At 42.3% G+C, this 21338-nt stretch overlaps 2 protein-coding genes across 9 annotated transcripts in view; one reads left to right on the top strand and one right to left on the bottom strand.

Moving 5' to 3' along the window:
* The window catches only part of TEP1 (telomerase associated protein 1), a 50078-nt gene extending 47065 nt beyond the window's left edge, over positions 1 to 3013 (top strand). For 3 of the 6 annotated variants that reach the window (XM_077940488.1, XM_015143202.3, XM_077940491.1), the window contains one exon: positions 97 to 456. In XM_077940488.1, coding sequence (XP_077796614.1) covers positions 97 to 219 — 123 coding nt within the window. In that variant the 3' untranslated portion in view covers positions 220 to 456. Of the gene's footprint in view, positions 1 to 96 lie in introns of all 6 variants that reach the window. The other 3 variants (XM_077940489.1, XM_015143203.3, XR_003731502.2) reach the window with 2 other exon arrangements.
* A 3060-nt stretch (positions 3014 to 6073) lies between these two features.
* Positions 6074 to 20442, bottom strand: PARP2 (poly(ADP-ribose) polymerase 2). 3 transcript variants are annotated; one of them, NM_001257438.1, is made up of 16 exons: positions 20380 to 20442; positions 18965 to 19120; positions 18588 to 18658; positions 17213 to 17263; positions 13059 to 13155; positions 12560 to 12635; positions 11318 to 11420; positions 9715 to 9877; positions 9013 to 9151; positions 8158 to 8221; positions 7945 to 8079; positions 7540 to 7667; positions 7285 to 7384; positions 6827 to 6925; positions 6459 to 6583; positions 6074 to 6341 (listed from the first exon to the last, which is right to left on the bottom strand). In NM_001257438.1, exons 1-16 carry the CDS (start codon positions 20423 to 20425, stop codon positions 6182 to 6184), a joined length of 1713 nt encoding a protein of 570 aa, NP_001244367.1. In that variant the 5' UTR covers positions 20426 to 20442; the 3' UTR covers positions 6074 to 6181. The 3 variants fall into 3 exon arrangements, with proteins under 3 accessions (NP_001244367.1, XP_077794034.1, XP_077794033.1); XM_077937908.1 differs by having other exon boundaries at positions 18588 to 18703; positions 18838 to 19120; positions 20380 to 20432; XM_077937907.1 differs by having other exon boundaries at positions 18926 to 19120; positions 20380 to 20432.
* Between the last annotated feature and the right edge of the window lie 896 nt (positions 20443 to 21338).

Genomic DNA, 21338 nt, shown 5'->3' with positions numbered 1-21338 from the left:
TTTCTAAATAAAAGGCATTAATGTGAGAAAAAATAAGTTAGTAAGGAGGCCCTAGGCTTGTAGCCCTGATCTCCCCCATTTTTGTTCCCATTGTAGCTGGGCCTGTTCCGATGCGAAGGGTCAGTGAGCTGCCTGGAACCTTGGCTGGGCGCTAACTCCACCCTGCAGCTTGCCGTGGGAGATGTGCAGGGCAATGTGTACTTTCTGAACTGGGAATGAAGATGTGGGGAAAAATGATACCCCTTGTGCTAGAGATGCAAAGCCTGAAGACACTGGTAGCTTTTAATAATTATAAAATTAATAATTTCTTAACAATTATAAAAATGAAGTGTCAAAAAATCTCAAGTGTGGGCCTGTGTTCTCATGTGGATTTAGACAGGAGGATATTCTATGTATATGTATATGTACATTCTAATGTGTGTCTCTTCTAATTTAACATTAATCCTTACTAGAACCACAAGAAAGTGAATGAAATCTTTAGTAGGTACTTTGAAGCTAGGTTTTAGAATTCTTGCATCACTTGCGGACCCTAGGACCTTAGGAGGCCATTCTTGCCAGGAGGAGGAATGAGAGTGATGTTGGCCAACATTCAATTTGAACAGAGCATGGAGGACCTTTCAGTTCATCGAGAAAGAATGAGGGAGGGAGAATAAGTCAGTCACGCATCAAGGCATTTAGAAAGAGCTATGTTTCTGTCACAGAGACAACCCTTTTCTCAGAACTACCCAGACAAGGCCGGGCGCGGTGGCTCACGCTTGTAATCCTAGCACTTTGGGAAGCCAAGGTGGGCGGATCATGAGGTCAGGAGGTCAAGACCATGCTGGCTAATACGGTGAAACCCCAACTCTACTAAAAAATACAAAAAATTAGCCAGGCGTGGTGGCGGGCGCCTGTAGTCCCAGCTACTTGGAAGGCTGAGGCGGGAGAATGGCGTGAACCCAGGAGGCGGAGCTTACAGTGAGCCAATATCATGCCACTGCACTCCAGCCTGGGCGACAGAGCAAGATTCCATCTGGAAAAAAGAAAAAAAAAAAGAAAAAGAAACTACCCAGATGAGAGGTGAGGAGCCAAGCCATTGAAAGCGGAACAAACCTTCTGGTTTTCCCAACTTCTGACACGACTTTCAAACTTTAGTCAATATGGTAATTGACATTCTCAGAAGAGATCACACAAAAGTGTCTTACTCTCAAATTGAAATTCACAAAGATTAAAACGAATTGAGAGATGGCACAGTCATAGCCATGAACTCTGATTTTCTTAAGTAAAAAACTTTTTTTTTTTTTTTTTTTGAGACAGTCTGGCTCTGTCACCCAGGCTGGAGTGCAGCGGCACGATCTCGGCTCAGTGCAACCTCTGTCTCCTGGGTCCAAGCGATTCTCCTGCCTCAGCCGCCCGAGTAGCTGGGATTACAGGTGCCCACCATCACGCCCAGCTAATTTTTGTATTTTAGTAGAGACGAAGTTTCACCATGTTGGCCAGGTGGGTCTCAAACTCCTGACCTCAGGTGATCTGCACACCTCAGCCTCCCAAAGTTCTGGGATTACAGGCATGAGCCATTATGCCTGGCCCATAAAAGAACTTTATTATATTCCTAAAATTCAGTCATATGAAAGAGTCTGTTGAGCAGGTTAGCCTTTGCTTAACTTTCCTCCTCCCTGTCACTCCAGCCTTGGCTGGGGTGTTTTATAGAATTTTCAGAGCGTGGAAGACAGACAACTGGAGCTTCCTCCTGCCCTTGGCCCATGCTTTTAGGAGAGCGAAAGGCAAAAGATTGAAACCAGTGACTTTAGTTTCCTCAGGCCCTTTCTTTCTAAGGGTTAAAGAAGAAGGAAATGTCTTCTGTAGCCAAGAATTCAAGGACTTGTAGAAGACAAGTGAAGGCTATTACAGGGATTTTGTCCTGGTTTGGTGGGTTTATCTCGGAGAAATACCACTACACTCTGGTCTAGAAATGAGTTTTGAAGACTTGGGGAGTTAAAGGGCACTGAGTTTTGCTCTCACTGAACCCTGATTCCAGGTTTTACATGGAGAAATCACCTGAGGGACTTTACTTTATTTCTATCCAATGCCCTGGTTTCCATCCTGACTAGAGGATGATGACATCAGCTGATAGGCCATGCTTCTGTCTTCTCTCATGTGCTTCATGCCAAGCCTCAAAATATACCTCTGGACCATCATTTCCACATCTACCTTGTGACTAGAAGTCCTAGTTATGGTATTTTGAAATTTACGATTCATAATCCTTGCCAGAAATCCTGCAGAGTACCATGGCATGGCATCATCCTGGTCATTGATTTCAATCTTTTGCCTTTTGCTCCCCTAAAAGCATGGGCCAATGGCAGGAGGAAGCTCTATTTGTCTGTCTTCCATGCTCTGAAAATTATATAAAAGCATCCCAGCTAAGGCTGGAGTGAAGGGGATGGGGAAAGTTAAGCAAAGGCTAACTTGCCCAATAGGCTCAATAGATTCAGTCTTGTTGGCCAGGTCCACTTGAAGGGTTTTTTTCTGTCTCATCTTGGAGACAGACAGTGAGGTCATGGTACAATTGTTATGAGTAAAGTCAAGAACAGATTCTAGGTAAAAGTAATTATGTACCCAAAAGGAGTTGAAGTGAAAATCAATTTAGGTTTACATTTAACATCCTTCAAGTTCTTATCATTAAATGGAGTTTCAGCGTCTCCCAAAGCTGGATGAGTTTTGCAGTTATGACCACTGGATTGTGAGACCATAAGACATTTGAACAATCTTTTATTCTACCCATCTAGAAAAGCATCTTTTTCATACACCAAATTTTTACACATATATCCACATCTGATTTTGAAATCTAGAGCAGAAGTACTCAAAGTTTGGTTCATGGACTAGTGCCAGTTCACAAATTGTTAATGTTTCATAATGAGGTAAGTATAGAAGTTGAGAGTAACCATTTAGAAACTGTATAGGAATTTTAAAAGTAATATCTGACAAATTTAATAATAAAAATGGAGGCTTGTGTTTTGTGTGCTTTTTAATTTCATTTTCTTAATAATCCATTTTGATTATATTTTATGAAATATTGTTCCATGACAGGTAAGAAATTAAAACAGGCCAGGCATGGTGGCTCACGCCTGTAATCCCAGCACTTTGGGAGGCTGAGGCGGGTGGATCACCTGAGGTCTGGAGTTCCAGACAAGCCTGGCCAATATGGTGAAACCCCGTCTCTACTAAAAATACAAAAAATTAGCTGGGTGTGGTGGCGGGCGCCTATAATCCCAGCTACTTGGGAGGCTGAGGCAGGAGAATTGCTTGAACTCGGGGCGGTGGAGGTTGCAGTGAGCTGAGATCGCACCATTGCACTCCAGGCTGGGCAATAAGAGTAAAACTCAGTCAAAAAAAAAAAAAAAAAAAAAAAAGAGAGAGGGAGAGAGGGAGGAAGGAAGGAAGAAAAAAGACAAAGGAACAATTAGTCCTTCCTCTCAGGTTTGAGAAGCACTACTCTAGAGAGACTGGGTAACAGCAGCAAAAAGCATGGACTTGGAATAAGACTGAGTTCAAATCTCCATGCCTCCTTTTCCCCATTTGTACAACAGCCATAATAATGGAACTTACTTCATGGGAGTGTTTTAAGGACTAAATGAGGTAAGGTGTAAAACATGGAACAGTGACGTGGTAAGTGTTCAGTAAGTGCTAACTTGACTGTTCTTTTTGTTATCTAGCAGTACAAGTATCACCTCATTATTCTTTCTCATGAATGTCTTATTAGTATATATTTAATCAATCAGAAAATCTGGACTGAATTTTTCAGTTTTCAAAAAAATGTGAAACTAGTATTCTTTCTAAGTTCAGGGGTACAAGTGCAGGTTTGTTATATAGGTAAACTTGTGTCATGGAGGTTTGTTGTATGGTTTATTTCATCACCCAGGTATTAAGCCTAGTACCCATTGGTTGTTTTCCTTGATCTTCTCCCTCCTCTCACCCTCCAAATACCTAATCTTCTCATCCAGAACGATGGGTATGTTTCTTTGTCAGTTAAAATATCAAAGTTATGCTATCATAGCAACCCCAAAATTTCAACAACTTGAAACAGCAAAGATTTATTTCTAAATCATGCCACGTGGCCCATTAAGGGTCAGCGAGAAGCCCTGCTCTACTTTGCTCATACTTTGAGATCTGTGCTTCACGTGGCAAGTAACTCTTAAATCTTCTACATGGAAATAAAACACATCACTTCCACTCATATTTCATAAATACAAGCAAAGCAAGTCACATGGCCATACCTAATGTCAAGGGATAGGGAGGAAGTATCCTACGATGTGTCTGAAGAACCAGGAACCAATACACAGATAGCATCCCCAAAGAACATATCTGTGTTGGTGCTTTCCCACTAGAATGGCTCTTAATCCTTCTTTTTTAATAATGTAAGATTTAGGCCGGGCACAGTGGCTCACGCCTGTAATCCCAGCACTTTGGGAGGCCGAGGTGGGCAGACCACCTGAGATCAGGAATTCAAGACCAGCCTGGCCAGCGTGGTGAAACCCTGTCTCTATTAAAAATACAAAAATTAGCTGGGCGTGGTGGCATGCACCTGTAATCCCAGCTACCCTGGAGGCTGAGGCAGGAGAATTGCTTGAACTCTGGAGGCGGAGATTGCAGTGAGCCGAGATCGCACCATTGCACTGCAGCCTCAGCAACAAGAGCAAAATTCTGTCTCAAAAAAATTAAAAGAAATGTAAGATTTACAGAAGAGTCGCAAAGATAGTACCAAGTGTTCCTCGATACCCTTCACCCAGCTTCTTCTAATGTTAACATCTTACATAACCATGCTACGTTTATCAAAACTAGGAAATTAACATTTATTAATTAAATTACAACGAAGTTAATTAACAAATGTTAATTAAATTACAGTCAGGATTTGGATTTGCCCATTTTTTCCGCTAATGACTTTGTTTTGTTCCAGAAGCCAGTCCAGGATCCCACATTGCATTTAGTTATCGCGTTTTCTTAGTCTCCTCCAACTGTGACAGCTTTTCAGTCTTCAAAATCTTGACACTTTTAAAAAATAAATAAATTTATTTATTTATTCTTGAGACAGGGTCTCAGTCTGTTGCCCAAGCTGGAGTGTGGTGGTGCAATCACAGCTCACCGCAACCTAGGCCTCTAGGGCTCAGTGATCCTCCTGCCCCAGTCTCCCGAGTATCACACCACTGCACTCCAGCCTGGGTAACAAGAGTGATGAAGAATGTTGTAGAATGTTCTTCAATTTGGTTTTAGTCTGTTTTCACACTGCTATAAGGAACTGCCCGAGACTGGGTAATTTATAAAGGAAAGAGGTTTGACTCAGTTCACCATGGCTGAGGAGGCCTCAGGAAACTTAACAGTTATAGAGGAAGGTGAAGGAGAAGCCCTTCTTCACAGGGTGGCAGGAAGAAGTGCCGAGCGAAGCAGGAAGAGCCCCTTATAAAACCATCAGATCTTGTGAGAACTATCACAAGAATAGCATGGGGGAAACCGCCTCCATGATTCAGTTACCTCCACCTGGTCTCTCCCTTGAAATGTGGGAATTCTGGGGATTACAATTCAAGATGAGATTTGGGTGGGGACACAAAGCCTAACCATATCAGGATCTGATCTGGACTTTAGTACTTCTTAGATGGGGCAGGGTATGTAAAAACTCATTCTACTTTTTTCCTTTCCTCCTCAAGATGTATTCAGACTTAGTGACAGTCCTCCAAGGGCTTCCCAAATTTTTGGACATGTGATGAGTCCTAGTGTTGAATAGTGGGAGACTGGGCTGCAGTGGATAAATTGGAAAAAGGCAAGTGAATACATATGGATGGGAAAGAAAAAAACAGCTTAGCCTTTGTTGCCTCTACCCTTCCTGCGATAACACTCACCAAATTACAGTTTGCAGAAAAATTGAATTAAACAGGTAAAAGCATTTGCGCCCCCATTAGTGTCCCTTGATGCACAGATGCCATTAAGAATAGGATACTGAATAACCCTCAGAACAATGAGTACTTTCTGTCCTGAAAATGGAGATCTACTAACGTCAGAAGAAATATGTTCCTGGAGAAATAAAGCCCGAAGAAGCCAGTGGTAGACTTGTACAGTTTTTATTTACATAAAATATCTCAAAATTCACAAGTATACCACTGCTTATTTTCTTGCTTGAAGATCAGATCTCTGGTTTATTTAATATCAACATTCACCACAGCTGCAGGAAATTAAACTGAACCTTTAACAGGTACCGCATACGGACCTGGTTGGGGTTATAGACAATATATTCATTGTAGTTGAGGGTATAACCATCTGGATTCAGAATTCCTGTGTCACTTGCTGGTCCTAATGGCACTGTACTCCCATTCCTGCCAAATGGAAAAAAAGTGTGTCAACATCAGTCTCTGGTTCAGAAGCTGGACTAGAGAACATAGTCTTATCCAGCCAAAAGGAGTCTTCTAGCCCTTCTGGTTCTGAGTACTTACAGGGTGACGAAGTGGGCAGAACTGGGAGCCATCTTGCCCAGCCCTTTGGTGCTGTGTTTACCTTGAAGCAATCCTTCGGCCTTAGGATTGGCCTCTAGTAGTTCATTACACTGACCTAGAGCTACCTGCAAAGCAAAAAACCTTTGAATTCCCATATCCTACTAAGAATTAGATGGCTCCAAAGCCAAACAGAAAATCCCATCAGTACTTTTTTTCCCCTACTCCAGCAGAGGAATCCAATGTACTAAAAATTGTACTTGGTCCTCTCTCAAGTTATCCCAGGTAAACTTCTTGGTTCTGGGGTCAAACTTTTCTCATTGGAAAAAAACTGGAATAAACTAGAGATCACAGACATACTCTTGCCTCACCTCTGATAAGAGCAGCAGTCCTATATTCTTTAGGTGAGAGGCAAAGCAGTAATTGGCACTCTTGGAAGACATGTCAGCAAAGTAGATTCCTTTCCCAAACTGAAATATATAAATGAATACCAAGGTCAGCTTCTAACCCAATGTGTTAGAGAGAAAGTGCATACCACTGACCCTGTTTTTCCATTCCCTTAAACACAATATAGACCCTTCTCCATTTCCCCTCACAATTCTGTTCTAGAGAGGGTAGAAGCACCTGTGAATTTCTGCCTTCTGAGGGAAAGGTGAGGTATCTTCAGGAATTTAAAGAAAGAGGGACACAGTAAGAGATGACAAGGTTATCAGTGAGCTGGCTTAACTCTTGGGGAGGCGAACCACCTAATCCTAATCTAGGAAAAAAAGCACTGGGAACATTACTGTATCCTTTTCCCCTGTGCACCTAACAGTTCAATTTCACTCACCATGTAACCTGTGATGGGAGCTTCAGGTGGGGCAATTCGAAGCCCATGGCTCAAGATTCCCACCCAGTTACTCAGCCTGGAACCATGCCATAGAAGCATCCTAAGGAAAAGCCAGTATTATTGTACTCTGTTGTTCTGCACAGATAGGTCATAAGCATAAAAAAGCTGACACCTTCCTCCGACTCCCTCTTATAAGTTCTATAGCTGCACTTTTGGGCAAGGAGTGTCTTTCCAAACCCAAAGTTAGACTCAGACCTGTTATGAAGGTCCTCTCTGAAGGCTTCTTTCTCACCCTCCTTCTCTACTTCAAACAAATCCAGCAAGGTCATGGTATAGTCGCTGTGTGTGGGAGCATGGGTAGATTGTAGGTACTGGGAAATAACCTGTGAAAAATAAGACAAAAAGGCCAATGTGGACTCTACAAGAGACTGAGCTGAACTGAAGAATTTGGGGATTCTGATATAACTTGGCACACCTTTCTGCTCCCAAACAGTCTTACAAGGCAGCTAGGAAAAGCTTGGCCTTCCCAAATCCCTAGTACATAAAAAGTCTGCCCTAATTGACAATTTGCTCTTGACCAGAAGTAGTTAGAGATCAGTGGGATGGGGGAGGTGGTCTTAAGGGTGCAAGAGTATGAAAATAAATGATCATTTTTCTTACTTTGAACTCATAACTTTCATGGTCAAGAGGGCGCAAGGCACAATGTAGGTTTCTATAGTGTTGGTCCAATGGGTGTTCTGGGCTTTGTAGCTCTGTTTTCACCAGCTTAATAGCAATTTCAATGTCTCCCAAAGCCTGAGATGAGATATAGAATTAATGTGGGAGGAAACTGGTATAAGAGATATAATACTTCTCAATTCATACATATCTCACCTCTAGTAATTGTATTTTTTCTGACAGTTCCTTCTGTGTCCGGATTAGTGGAGGAGTACGGAGTCTAAGAACAGAGATATAACCCATAATGAGCTTTCTGACATGTGGCTAAAAGGCACATGACTAAAAATAGAAAATGACAGATGGGTCCTTTAGAAAACAGGTATGAGAAACAGGTTTTCCATTTGAGAGAGAAAGAGATCTGTAAAGAGATCTTAACTTCCAAATATATAAAATATTAAATATATACTCGGTATAAGATGAACTACGTGGATTTTGACTTTTGAGACTAGAGTTAGAATTCTTTTTTTATCAAATCATTTTAAAATTATATCAATATCAACAAGGAACAGTTTGGATATAGTTCTATCTCAGTAGACCTGTTGACCAGTCAGGGTTATTTCTAGGTCACAGGGCTCTATAAAGCAATAAAAGAAATAGAAATAGGATGAAAACCAGAAAACAGAATCAACAAATGTAAAATGTTATTTTGTCTATCTAATATCACTTGAGTTCACAGAAATGGTGTTTGTGTGGTTTTAGTCACCTCAGATAGGAAAAGGGGGTGATGTGCCTGAAGGTGTTTTACTTGGTGGTTGGATAGCTAGACCCATTCTCTCTTGGGTTGGTAACTTCCACTTTGTCAGAGAATATGGCTGTGGTCAAGCCAGGAGATTGCATCCCCTATTTGTAAGCTGATTAAATAGGCTACCTATGTATCATTTTGTTTCTGTATGTATTCAAGATGATCATTTTCTTAGGAATAAAAGATTCAGAAGATTATAGCTGCTGCTGATAGATACAGGGGATATGTATAGGTAGAAGAACAAAGTGAAGTAACAGCACAGGCCTTACCCAAAGTCATGCGGAATCCTGGTGTAGAATTCATTGCATGCTTCCATGAGAGGTCGTCCATGCTGGCCAGCCCGAATACAATCCTCAATCTTCTTAAGAGACTGGTAACCTGCCTTGATTTGTGCCACTGTCAGCTTCCCTGCAGGCCCAGTCAGAGATCAGACTCCAAACGAGGATCCCAGCTAGTGAACTGTACTTACGTCCTTGCCTAAAAAAGACTTTCACCTTTCAACTTTTTTTTTTTTCTTTTTTTGGGATGGGGTCTCACTCCTGTTGCCCAGGCTGAGTGCCGTGACATGAACACAGCTTAATGCAGCTCAACTTCCCGGGCTTGGGTGATCCTCCCACCTCAGCTTCCCAAGTAGCTGGATCACAGGCACACACCACCATGCCTGGCTAATTTTTCTATTTTTAGTAGAGATGGGGTCTCGCCATGTTGCCCAGGCTGGTTTCAAACTCCTGGGCTCAAGCAATTCACCTGCCTTGGCCTCCCTATAAGTGTTGGGATTATAGGCATGACCCACCACACCCAGCCTCAACTTTCAAAATAGTTCCTCCTCCCTCCATACAACCTGTCACCCCAAACCCCATTTTCTTCATTCAGTACTATCAGCAAGCTTTAAATCATAATGATAATAAAATATCCATTAAAGGAACTAGGAATTATGAGGAGAGAATGCAGAAGAAAATGTGAAGTCCTACCAAGTGGGGCTTTCTTGGTATTATACTTCATTTCCATCATCATTTCTTCCATGGCCTGAACATTACAGATTAACTTTATTAACTCCTGTACCCGAAGATCTAGCTGTGACTCTGGCTTCAAGGGAGATTTAAGAGATTCCTCTTTCTTTGTTTCCTCTTCATCCTATAGCAAAAAACAAACAAACAAAAGAAAATCTAAGAAATCATCTCTAGATTCCTTATAACACTCAATATTATACAATGTAAATGCTTTGTGAAGTTTTTATATTGCATTGTCTAGGAAATAATGACAAGCAAGGAAAAAAAGGCTGTACAGGTTCGGTACAGAAGCAATTTCTTTTTTCAAATATTTTTGATCCTCAGTTCATTGAATCCATAGATACAGAGGGTTAACCATACTAGTTCTGCCTCCCACATTTTACAACTCAGAATAAGTCTAGGAAAAAAAGGCTTTCCTCATTATGTCAGTGTATAAAGATAGCTATTATGGCTCAGATCTTCCCATCTTAAAAAAGACTAAAACTTCTCCATTTTTTTGGATATGTGACTGTTTCAGGACACTTTCAGAATCCTGGTATACCTCAGTTTATCTAAATTAATTTTTTTATGGTGGTATATATCCAGAAGTGAAGAGAAATTTAAATGTAATTGTTTAATCAGTTTGATTTTTTATTACTCCTCTCTTGGTTCTAACAATAAACTTCTGGAAATAGGGCCTAAGATTTTATAAGAACCTTAGTAGGCCCGGCGTGGTAGCTCAGGTCTGTAATCCCAGCACTTTGGGAAGCTGAGGCGGGTGGATCACCCAAGGTCACGAGTTCAAGACCAGACTGGCCAACATGGTGAAACCCCGTCTCTACTAAAAATACAAAACACATTAGCCGGGCATGGTGGCAGGCACCTGTAATCCCAGCTACTTGAGAGGCAGAGGCAGGAGAATCGCTTGAACCCAGGAGCTGGAGGTTGCAGTGAGCCAAGACTGAGCCATTACACTCCAACCTGGGCAACAAGAATGAAACTCCATCTCAAAAAAAAAAAGAACCTTAGTAAATAACAGCCGAGAGTAGAAAGGCACATTCTATTCTCATTCTTACTGTTCTCATTCTTACTCATTCTTACTGTTCTCACTGATCGGGATTACAAAGATCAGTGAGAACACCCCTGAGGTGAGAAGTAGAAAGGATTCAAGATATCCTGGCCTGTCCCAGTCTAGGAATGATCTAAGCTATTCTGCTTTATCCTGAGTAAGAAGAAACAGGAGTAGGTGTGGTGCCTCATGCCTGTAATCTCAGGACTTTGGGAGGCCAAGACAGGAGGACTGCTTGAGCACAGGAATTTGAGACCAGCCTAGGCAACATAGTGAAACCTTATCTTTACAAAAAAAAAAAAATCAGCTGGGCAGAGTGGCACGTGCCTGTAGTCCCTGATACTGAGGAGGCTGAGGTAGGAGGATCACTTGAACCTAGGGATCTTGAGGCTGCAGTAAGCCATGATTGTGCCACTGCACTCCAGCCTGGGCAACAGAGCACAATTTTGCCTCTAAAAAATAAAATAAAATAAAAAAAGAAGATGGGTTTCCTCCGAAAAGTATAGTGAGAGTTACCTGAGTATTGGTGGCATAGTCCATCTGTAGCATATCATATTTTCCAGGCACCTTCTCAAACTTTTCTCGATCTTCCCAATTGTTTTTTGTTTTGTCAAGGAATCTGTAGAGTCCAAAGTGTAAGAAAACCTTACAAATAAAGGTCTACTATGAAGAAGGACTTACAACTGTTTCTTTAGACAGAAAATCTCCAAATAATTTATTTTCCACCACTGAGCTCCTTTACTCGTCACCTTTCCATAAATCAAAATTAGTCTAATTCTAAGTGAAGACACTAAATGGATAAAAAAGCTCTGGAGACAAATGGAATTTAAAAAATGGGGAAAAACAATGCTTGTCCTTCCCAAACACCACAAAAGCCACTGAGATTTTAAACAAAAGATATCCATCTAATCCCTTTCCCTGAAAGAAACATGTTCCTAAATTCTCCAGAAAGTTCTTCATCTATATCAGAGTTAAAGTTTTAAAAACTAACTGAATATTCTTTTTTCTTTCTTTCTTTCTTTTTTTTGGGGAGAGTCAGGGGTCTCGCTTTGTTGCCCAGGCTGGTCTCAAACTCCTAGCTTTAAGCAATGCTCCTGCCTCAGCCTCCCAAAGTGCTGGGATTTAAGGCATGAGCCACCGTGCTCAGCCCCTAGCTGAATATTCTCTACCCTATGATAGTCTCCACTTATCCCAAATTTCCTAAATTTGTCAGCCATGTGTTAAATATATTATTCTGTTTTTAGTGACTTTCAAAGTTCTAGTTTGATTTAATCACTAAGGATGCAGTTTGGTGTTTCGACCACAGAATGTCAGGGTGAAAAGACATTAACATTTAGGCCAAATCACACCTATAAAAGGAAAAGCTTTTTATAAGCCACACACTTATAAAATTCTTAGAGAAGGCAGGGCACGGTGGCTCATGCCTATATTCCCAGTACTTTGGGAGGCCAAGGCAGGTGGATCACCTGAGGTCAGGGGTTTGAGACCAGCCTGGCCTACATTGCGAAACCCCATCTCTATTAAAAAATACAAAAATTAGCTGGGTGTGGTGGTGGGCACCTGTAATCCCAGCTACTCGGGATGCCGAGGCAGGAGAATTGCTTAAACCCAGGAGGTGGAGGTTGCAGTGAGCTGAAGTTGTGCCATTGCACTCCAGCCTGGGCCAACAAGAGCGAAACTCTGTCTAAATCAAAATTCTTAGAGTAGATACATCTAAGAAGAGGGTATATTTTCTTGTAGTCACTTTTTAGCACTCACTTCTTCTCAAAGATTTCCTTGGCCTTGTTGAGATTGCCTGAACAAGCCACCAGGCTGTGCTGTCCCATTTTCCCAACTGCAAAGTAAATGCCACACGTAAGATAATTTCCTAATAGTAACAGGCCAGCTCTCCAAGGTCTCTCTGTTTAACATCTGACAAACAGGCAGGAAAGGGAGAAGGGAAAGGTGAAAGGATTTAGGGAACTAATCATGTTGATGCAAGTTACCTGCTAACAGCGATAGTCTATGAGCACTACTAGCAGTTCAACTATAGAAGAGTTTTCAGCCTCAATGGGCTGCTCTTAGTTTTTCCAGTGGGAACTCTAAGGAGGATGCCTGCCATTCCCCAATTTCAAGATGCTCAACTTGTTCCTAAGCCTCTCCTAGACTTCAGAGCCTCTACTGACCCAATTTAAACCCAGAGAATCCTTTGGCCACCCACTAAGCTACTTCTGACTTTCTGAATGCCAACTCATAAAATCTCAATAAAAATCATTACCTCGGCCCCATCTCATCCAAACACTGAAGTTCCTCTGGGCATCATCTTCTAATAGCTGAATCAGATAGTACTTGTTGTTGTTGAACTGGAGATTGGTCTATGTTGAGTGAACACAAAAACAAAAACAAAAAGCAGAGTTTTGCAAATGGAAAGCACATAAACCAATAACTCATCCCTCATCACAGGTGCCAGTTGATTAAGGATATAAAGAAGAAATAGGGCTTATACATTAAACTTTGGATTCTTAGGAATTAAAATGGGAGCCTAGAAGCTTCCTAAACCCTCTATCCAACCTCAAATATCCTACATTGAATGGCTCCTCCTGTTTTTTCCTGCCTCAGCTCCCTATTTAGATATTTTCTAAGCTGTGTTTTCCAGCTCCCAATCCACTCCCAATAATTATTTCCCAAATGAAAACAATTTTGATGCTCCAAAGGTCTAAAACTGTTACGCTCAACTGTTAAATGACTTACTCCTTGACAGTCCTACTCACAACTTTTGTTTGTCAGTTGCAGAAATTTGACAATGAGCTGAGAGCAGTGCAATACTGGGAGGGGACAAGGGATATGCAAAACCACTGCCTCATCTGTCCCATACCTAACCTGACCTGACTTGGAGATACTGAGAGAGAATATGGCCAGTATCTAAAAAGAGTTATCTGTAAGTAAATCACTCAGAGTGAAGAGAGAGAGAAGTCCATGATAAGGCACAGCAGCTGGTGTTGTATGGCTAAGCGCTGGATATGGAGGCATTCTTCTTTGTTAAGCATGCTGCCTCTTCCTACTTCTATCTCCTGCTTGCTCACATTCTAAAGCCACTGTATGACCTTAGCCCACTGGTGAAAAAAAAAGGTCATTAGATGTTAGAACAAAAAGGAGCCTAAGATAATTTTTTTTTTTTTTTTGGAGACGGAGTCTTGCTCTGTCGCCCAGGCTGGAGTGCAGTGGTACAATCTCCGCTCACTGCTACCTCCGTGTCCCAGGTTCAAGCAATTTCTCGTGCCTCAGTCTTCCTAGTAGCTGGGATTACAGGTGCACGCCACCGAGCCAGACTAATTTTGTATTTTTAGAGACGGAGTTTCAACATGTTGGCTAGGCTGGTCTTGAACTCCTGACTCAAGTGATCTGCCTGCCTCGGCCTCCCAAAGTGCTGGGATTACAGGCATGAGCCACCACGCCTGGCTTGATATTTTCTTTTCCTTTAAAAAATGTATATCGTTTTTGTTTTTGTTTTTTTGAGACAGGGTTTCCCTCTGTCACCCAGGCTGAAGTGCAATGGCTCAATCACAGCTCACTGCAGCATCAACCTCCCAGGCTCAAGCAATCCTCCCACCTCAGCCTCCAAAGTAGCTGGCCCATGCCCAGGTGTTTTTGTATTTTTTTGTAGAGACAAGATTTCACCATGTTGCCCAGGCTAATCTTGAACTCCTGACCTGAAGTGATTCTCCAGCCTTAGCCTCCGAAAGTGCTATGATGACAGGCATGAGCCACCAAACCTGGCCACCTTAAGGTATTTTCCTTTTTTGAGATGGAGTTTTGCTCTTGTTGCCCAGACTGGAGTGCCATGGTGCGATCTTGGCTCACTGCAACCTCTGCCTCCCGGGTTCAAGCGATTCTTGTGCCTCAAGCTCCCAAGTAGCTGGGATTACAGGCATGTGCCACCACACCTAATTCTGTATTTTTAGTAGAGATGGGATTTCTCCATGTTGGTCAGGCTGGTCTCGAACTCCCGACATCAGGTGATCTGCCCACCTCAGCCTCCCAAAGTATTGGAATTATAGGCATGAGCCACTGTGCCCAGCCAACCTTAAGGTATTTTCTATCTGCCTGTGGTATTTTAAGTAGAAGAAATAGTAACAAAGAAATACTAGTTAGTTGTTAAAATTACGTATGTTGGATCAGTAAATTCAAATATGAAGTCATATCCAGGAAATATATTAATGAGGCAAATGTATTATCTACTCAAAACACAAAGATAAACAAGAGAAAAAGTTTGATTAAAAAGAAAGCTGGGCTTGGGGACAGATGCATGTAGTCCCAGCTACTTGGGAGGCTGAGGTTGGAGGATCACATGAGGCCACAAGTTCAAGGCCAGGCCAGCCTGAGCAACATAGCAAGGCACTGTCTCTTAAAAAAAAAAAAAAAATTTTTTTTAAATGAAAAATTAATAAATTTAACTATAGAAAAAATGGGCAAAAAGTGTACTACAAAGAAAACCAAAAGGTAAATGACAAATCTGGAAAACATATAAGCGATTTATGTTACAGACAAACGGCTATTCTCCATATTATATAAAGTTCCTTGAAACCAGTAAGAAAAGGACCAACACCTTTTTAGAAAATGTGCAAAACAGCTTGTCCCAATGGCTCATCCCTGTAATTCCAGTGCCTCATGAGGACAAGGCAGGAGGATCATTTGAGGCCAAGAATTCAAGACCATATATTCAACATAGTGAGATTCTCATCTCCATAAAAAATTTAAAAATTAGTCAGGCTTCGTGGCATGTGCCTGAAGTCCTAGCTACTCAGGAAGCTTAGGTGGGAGGATTGCTGGAGCCCAGAAGTTCAAGGTTGCCGTGGGCTTTGAGTGCACCAACTGCACTCCAGCCTGGGTAACAGAACAAGATCCTGTCTCTTAAAAAAAAAAAGTGCAAAAGGATACGAACACAGAGTTAACAATTATAAAAGTTTTTTATAAGCCATACACTTAGAAAATTCTTAGAGAGGCCGGGCGCGGTGGCTCAAGCCTGTAATCCCAGCACTTTGGGAGGCCGAGATGGGTGGATCACGAGGTCAGGAGATCGAGACCATCCTGGCTAACACGGTGAAACCCCGTCTCTACTAAAAAATACAAAAAACTAGCCGGGCGAGGTGGCGGGCGCCTGTAATCCCAGTTACTTGGGAGGCTGAGGCAGGAGAATGGCGTAAACCCGGGAGGCGGAGCTTGCAGTGCAGTGAGCTGAGATCCGGCCACTGCACTCCAGCCCCGGCGACAGAGCGAGACTCCGTCTCAAAAAAAAAATAATAAAATAAAATAAAATAAAATTCTTAGAGAAGGCAGGGCACGGTGGCTCACGCCTGTAATCCCAGCATTGGGAGGCCAAGGCAGGTGGATCACCTGAGGTCAAGGGTTCGAGACCAGCCTGGCCAACATAGTGAAACCCCCATCTCTATTAAAAATGCAAAAATTAGCTGGGCATGGTGGTGGGCACTTGTAATCCCAGCTACTTGGAAGGCTGAGACAGGAGAATCACTTAAACCCAGGAGACGGAGATTGCAGTGAGCCAAGATCGTGCCACACTGCACTCCAGCCTGGGCGACAGAGCAAGACTCTGTCTGGAAAAAAAATATATATATATAAAAATATACATATATTATATATAAATATATGTGTAAAATATATATTATATATTACATATATAAAAATATATAATATATACAAATTACATATAATATATATTTATATATGATATAGACATATATTCATGTCACATATATGATATATATGATATACTATATATTTATATCACATATGATATAGGTATATATGATATATTCATATCATATATGATATATATCATGTACCTATATCATATATATGATACATATCACATGATATATGAGATATATATTCATATCATATATGTGATGTTTATAAATATATACATATATGTATATATGTATATATTATATATTTATATATACATATATATTTTTATATATTTATATGTGTATATAAAGGACTTTAGGCAAGGCATGCTGGTTCACACCTGTAATCCGAGCACTTTGGGAGGCTGAGGCAGGTAAAGCACTTGAGGTCACGAGTTCGAGACCAGCCTGGTCAACATGGCAAAACTTGTCTCTACTAAAATACAAAAAATTAGCTGGGTGTGGTGGTGCATGGCTGTAACCCCAGCTACTAGGGAGCCTGAGGCAGGAGAACTGCTTGAACCTGGGAGGCAGAGGTTACAGTAAGCCGAGATTGTGCCACTGTACTCCAGCCTGGGAGATGAAGTGAGACTCCATCTCAAAAAGAAAAAACAAAATTAAAAAAAAAAAAAGAACTTTAAAGATTTGAGCACTGGGATTCTATCATCAATAATTTTCAAGAAGACAGTCTCATAAATATAATGGTTGCACCTCTTCTACCTCTTACCTGATTTAGCATGACATCATAGACATTACTTCCTTCACAATACACATGAGCCTAGAAAGAGAGAGAAAAAATCAACATTAGTATAGGTTCAGCCCTGAGATCCTAAATGAGGCTCTAAATTTTCTTATGGCTCAAGTTGTCATTCTACAGCAACATCAACATTCATCTTCCAGCAAAGAATTGCAAACCTATGTTCTACCAGTAACCTGGGTGTAACCTTACTATAAATGAAAACATGCTTCCTTTTTTTAACAATACAAAAGATCCTAACTGAGTTAGACTGGGCATGGTGGTTCACGCCTGCAACCCCAGCATTTTGGGAGGCAGAGGTGGGCAGATCACTTGAGGTCAGGAGTTCGAGACGAGCTTGGCCAACACGGTCAAGCCCCGTCTGAACTAAAAATATAAAAATTAGCCCAGGCTGGGCGTGGTGGTGGGTACCTGTAATCACAGCTACTTGGGAGGCTGAGGCAAGAGAATTACTTGAACCCAGGAAGTGGAGGTTGCAGTGAGCTGAGATCACACCACTGTACTCCAGGCTGGGTGACAGAGTGAGAAAAAAAAAAAAAAAAAAGATTCTGAGTTATAGAAAACTTACTCCAGAGGTAGCCTTCTTTTTTCCCCATTCATCAGTAACTCATACCATTCCAGGGTACAGTTTCTCATTAGAACAAGAAAACACTTTTCCTTTAACAATGATACCATTTTCTGGTTTAAAAAGAGAATGAGGTGTAGAAAGCTGATGGCAATCACAGAAGGTATGCATGTCATATATTTTGTATATTTGTCTCCTTCCAAATCTCACACTGAATTATAATCCTCAGTACTGGAGGTGGGGCCTGGTGGGAAGTGATTCGATCATGAATGGTTTAGCACCACTCTCTTGCTGCTGTCCTCTTGATGGTGAATTCACACAACATTTGGTAGTTTAAAAGCATGTGACACCTCCCCCACTCTCTCTCTGTGACACCTCCTCCAATCTCTCTCTCTCCCGCCCTTGCTTTTGCCATGTGAAGTGCCTATTCCTTCTTCACCTTCTGCCATGAGTAAAAGCTTCCTAAGGTATCTTGAGGAGCAGATACTGCTATCATTTCTGTACAGCCTCCAGGAACCTCTTTTCTTATAAAGTACCTAGTCTCAGGTATTTCTTTATAGCAATGCAAGAATGGTCTAACACACCATGTTTAAAAACGCCCTGATTATTAACCCCAAGCCTTGCCACTCCTATCTCTTGCCATTAGAGAAAACTAATCACTCATCGTATTTTGGAGAGGATTCCTGAAATGATACGAACAGCATCCCAGACAGGAGTCCTTATAACAAAGGATGCTCTCTGAGACATCCACGGACTAAAGATCGGTCCAGAGTGTCTTACCTTCCCCACCTTGGCTGTACATTCTGGGTCCACAGGAACTTTGCCCTTTAACAGCAAGGCCTTCACAGATTCTGAGGAAAGACAGATAGGTACTACTTTATGGGAATCAAAAACAGCTGTTGTGGTTAAACAGAAACTTGTGAGAATTAACTTTGTCCTCCCAACCAATCCTGGTCTTTCCTTAGGCCTCAATCCATCTCAAATACATGAAAATGAAGATTCAAGGCAGTAGATTAGTGCTGTGGTATGCCCAAAGGATAGAGAAATTAATTCTATCCTGAAAGAAGGAAGAAATAAGAGTTGAAATAACAAGATATCATCCCCAGATCCACTCCTACCAGAAACCCTCTTGCTGGCCCATGACCTCCCTGGCGTACCATCTTGCTTGTCTTCTGTCCTGTCCTCATTAGCATTTCCTCCAGTCACAGGCATCTTTTTCGACCCCTGTCTCTGGCATCTGCGAGTTTTCTTGGCAGGGGAAGAGTCTTCTGGAGCCGTGTTGCCATTATTAACTCTTTTGCTTTCATTTAATGCTACAAAATTTGGAAATGAGCAAAGAATGAGTATACCTGAAAACGTGTAGATTTTAAGGATTGAAAAAAATCCTTTAAATAAATGGTTTAAGATCATTCTTTCTCTTTTCTTTCTTTTTTTTTTTTTCCAAGGTGGAGTCTCACTCTGTCGCCCAGGCTGGAGTGCAGTGGTACGATTTCCGCTCACTGCAACCTCTGCCTCCTGGGTTCAAGTGATTCTCATGCCTCAGCCTCCCAAGTAGTTTGGATTACAGGCGTTCGCCGCCATGCCCGGCTAATTTTTGTATTTTTAGTAGAGACAAGGTTTCACTATGTTGGCCAGGCTGGTCTCAAACTCGTGACCTCAAGTGATCTGCCCTCCTTGGCCTCCCAAAGTGCAGGATTACAGGCCTGAGCCACCGCACCCCGCCGGTTTAAGATAATTTTCTAAGTTTACAAAGAGGCAATAAAAACTGTCACCACACTACCCTTGTGTAACAGTCTGTGTAATTCTTCCTAAATTGCTATTCTAGCCAAATGAAATAAAACAAAATAAAAGGGAGCCCTAGGAGTCTTGTAAGCTCATAGACTGAGGCCTGCTTATCTGTTTTGTTTACTTGTGTCCCAATGTCCCCCAAATACCCAACTCATACATGAGGCGGTATGGGATAAAGGTTAGTAAACTGCTCAAGGGTCTGTGCCTAATTTAGAGCCTAGCTCTGCTGCTTTTATCTGTGGAAACTTGGAGAAGTGTTTGATCTCTTCCTACTTCACTTGCTCCAATATTAGAACATTGTACAATACTGTACTTCTAAAGAAGTACACTAGTACTTAATTTATAGGGTGGACCTATGCACTTAAGAACATTATACACATAATACCGTATCTCAATAGGTCTAGACTCGCATTTTACCCTCTGGAACTGGGCTCCATCTTAGAATGGATGGCATAAGCAGTGAATCATAGTTCACCAGTGCTTATCCTTTCTTGTGTATAAAATAATGGTGTGCCTCACAATTACTTTTTGTAAATTGTATGACATTAGGTATTAACAATAGTACTGGCATATTAGTTGTTACAGCTCTGCAAGGCTTTATGCACAATTATGTCATCCCCAAAGCTCTGAAAACCTAAATTTACAAAATTTAGCACCCAAACTGGTTTGGTAGCCAAGTGCAGGTTATGGGGAGGTGGAAGATGAAGGGGGTCACAGTAGGTGGCATCGTTCCTTTTCTGACTCCTCGCTGCCGCATTCCCTCCCCCAATACTGAGCTCCGAACCTCTCGCTCTGCCTCCGCGGGTGCTCCGTCGTCGCCGCGCCGCCATGGAATTCGAACGCTGACGTCATCAACCCGCTCCAAGGAATCGCGGGCCCAGTGTCACTACGCGGGAACACCCAGCGCGCGTGCGCCCTGGCAGGAAGATGACTGTGAGGGACAGGGGTGTGACGCCCTACAATATTTGCATGTCGCTGTGTCTTCTGGGAAGTCACCATAAACGAGAAATGTCTTTGAGTATGGGAGTCTTATAAGTTCTGTGTGGGACCACCCTTCCCCATAGGGCGGAGGGAAGCTCATCAGTGGGGCCACGAGCTGAGTGCGTCCTGTCACTCCACTCCCATGTCCCTTGGGAAGGTCTGAGACTAGGGCCAGAGGCGGCCCTAACAGGGCTCTCCCTGATCTTCGGGGAGGTGAGTTCCCAGAGAATGGGGCTCCGCGCGAGGTCAGACTGGGCAGGAGATGCCGTGGACCCCGCCCTTCGGGGAGGGGCCCGGCGGATGCCTCCTTTGCCGGAGCTTGGAACAGACTCACGGCCGGCGAAGTGAGTTCAATGGCTGAGGTGAGGTACCCCGGAGGGGACCTCATAACCCAATTCAGACTACTCTCCCCCGCCCATTTTTGAAAAAAAAAAAAAACAAAAAACAAAAACACAACCAGGCCGGGCGCGGTGGCTCACGCCTGTAATCCCAGCACTTTGGAATCCGAGGCGGGCAGATCACAAGGTCAGAAGATCGAGACCATCGTGGCTAACGCGGTGAAACCCCGTCTCTACTGAAAAAAGAAATAAAAACAAAAAATTAGCCGGGCGTGGTGGTGGGCGCCTGTAGTCTCAGCTACTCGGGAGGCTGAGTACCATTCTATGAGGTGTGAACCATTCTCCAGCCTGGGTGACAGAGTGGTCTTAAAAAATAAATGGTTGAGGCTGAGGCAGAGAATGGTGTGAACCCGGGAGGCGGAGC

The sequence above is a fragment of the Macaca mulatta genome, chromosome 7, assembly GCF_049350105.2.
Source record: "Macaca mulatta isolate MMU2019108-1 chromosome 7, T2T-MMU8v2.0, whole genome shotgun sequence".
Lineage (NCBI taxonomy): Eukaryota > Metazoa > Chordata > Mammalia > Primates > Cercopithecidae > Macaca > Macaca mulatta.
Note: the sequence above shows the minus strand (reverse complement) of the source record. Positions and strands in the feature narration are given on the sequence as shown.

Bases quoted from the DNA above. Each gene is read 5' to 3' on its own strand.
- PARP2 (XM_077937907.1), bottom strand. From the start codon at position 20,425: ATGGCGGCGCGGCGACGACGGAGCACCCGCGGAGGCAGAGCGAGAG. The intron at 8,080-8,157 runs GTGAGATATGTA...ATCTCATCTCAG, and splicing joins AAAAAATACAATTACTAGAG to GCTTTGGGAGACATTGAAAT. The intron at 6,342-6,458 runs GTAAGTACTCAG...TCCATTTGGCAG, and splicing joins TCTGCCCACTTCGTCACCCT to GAATGGGAGTACAGTGCCAT.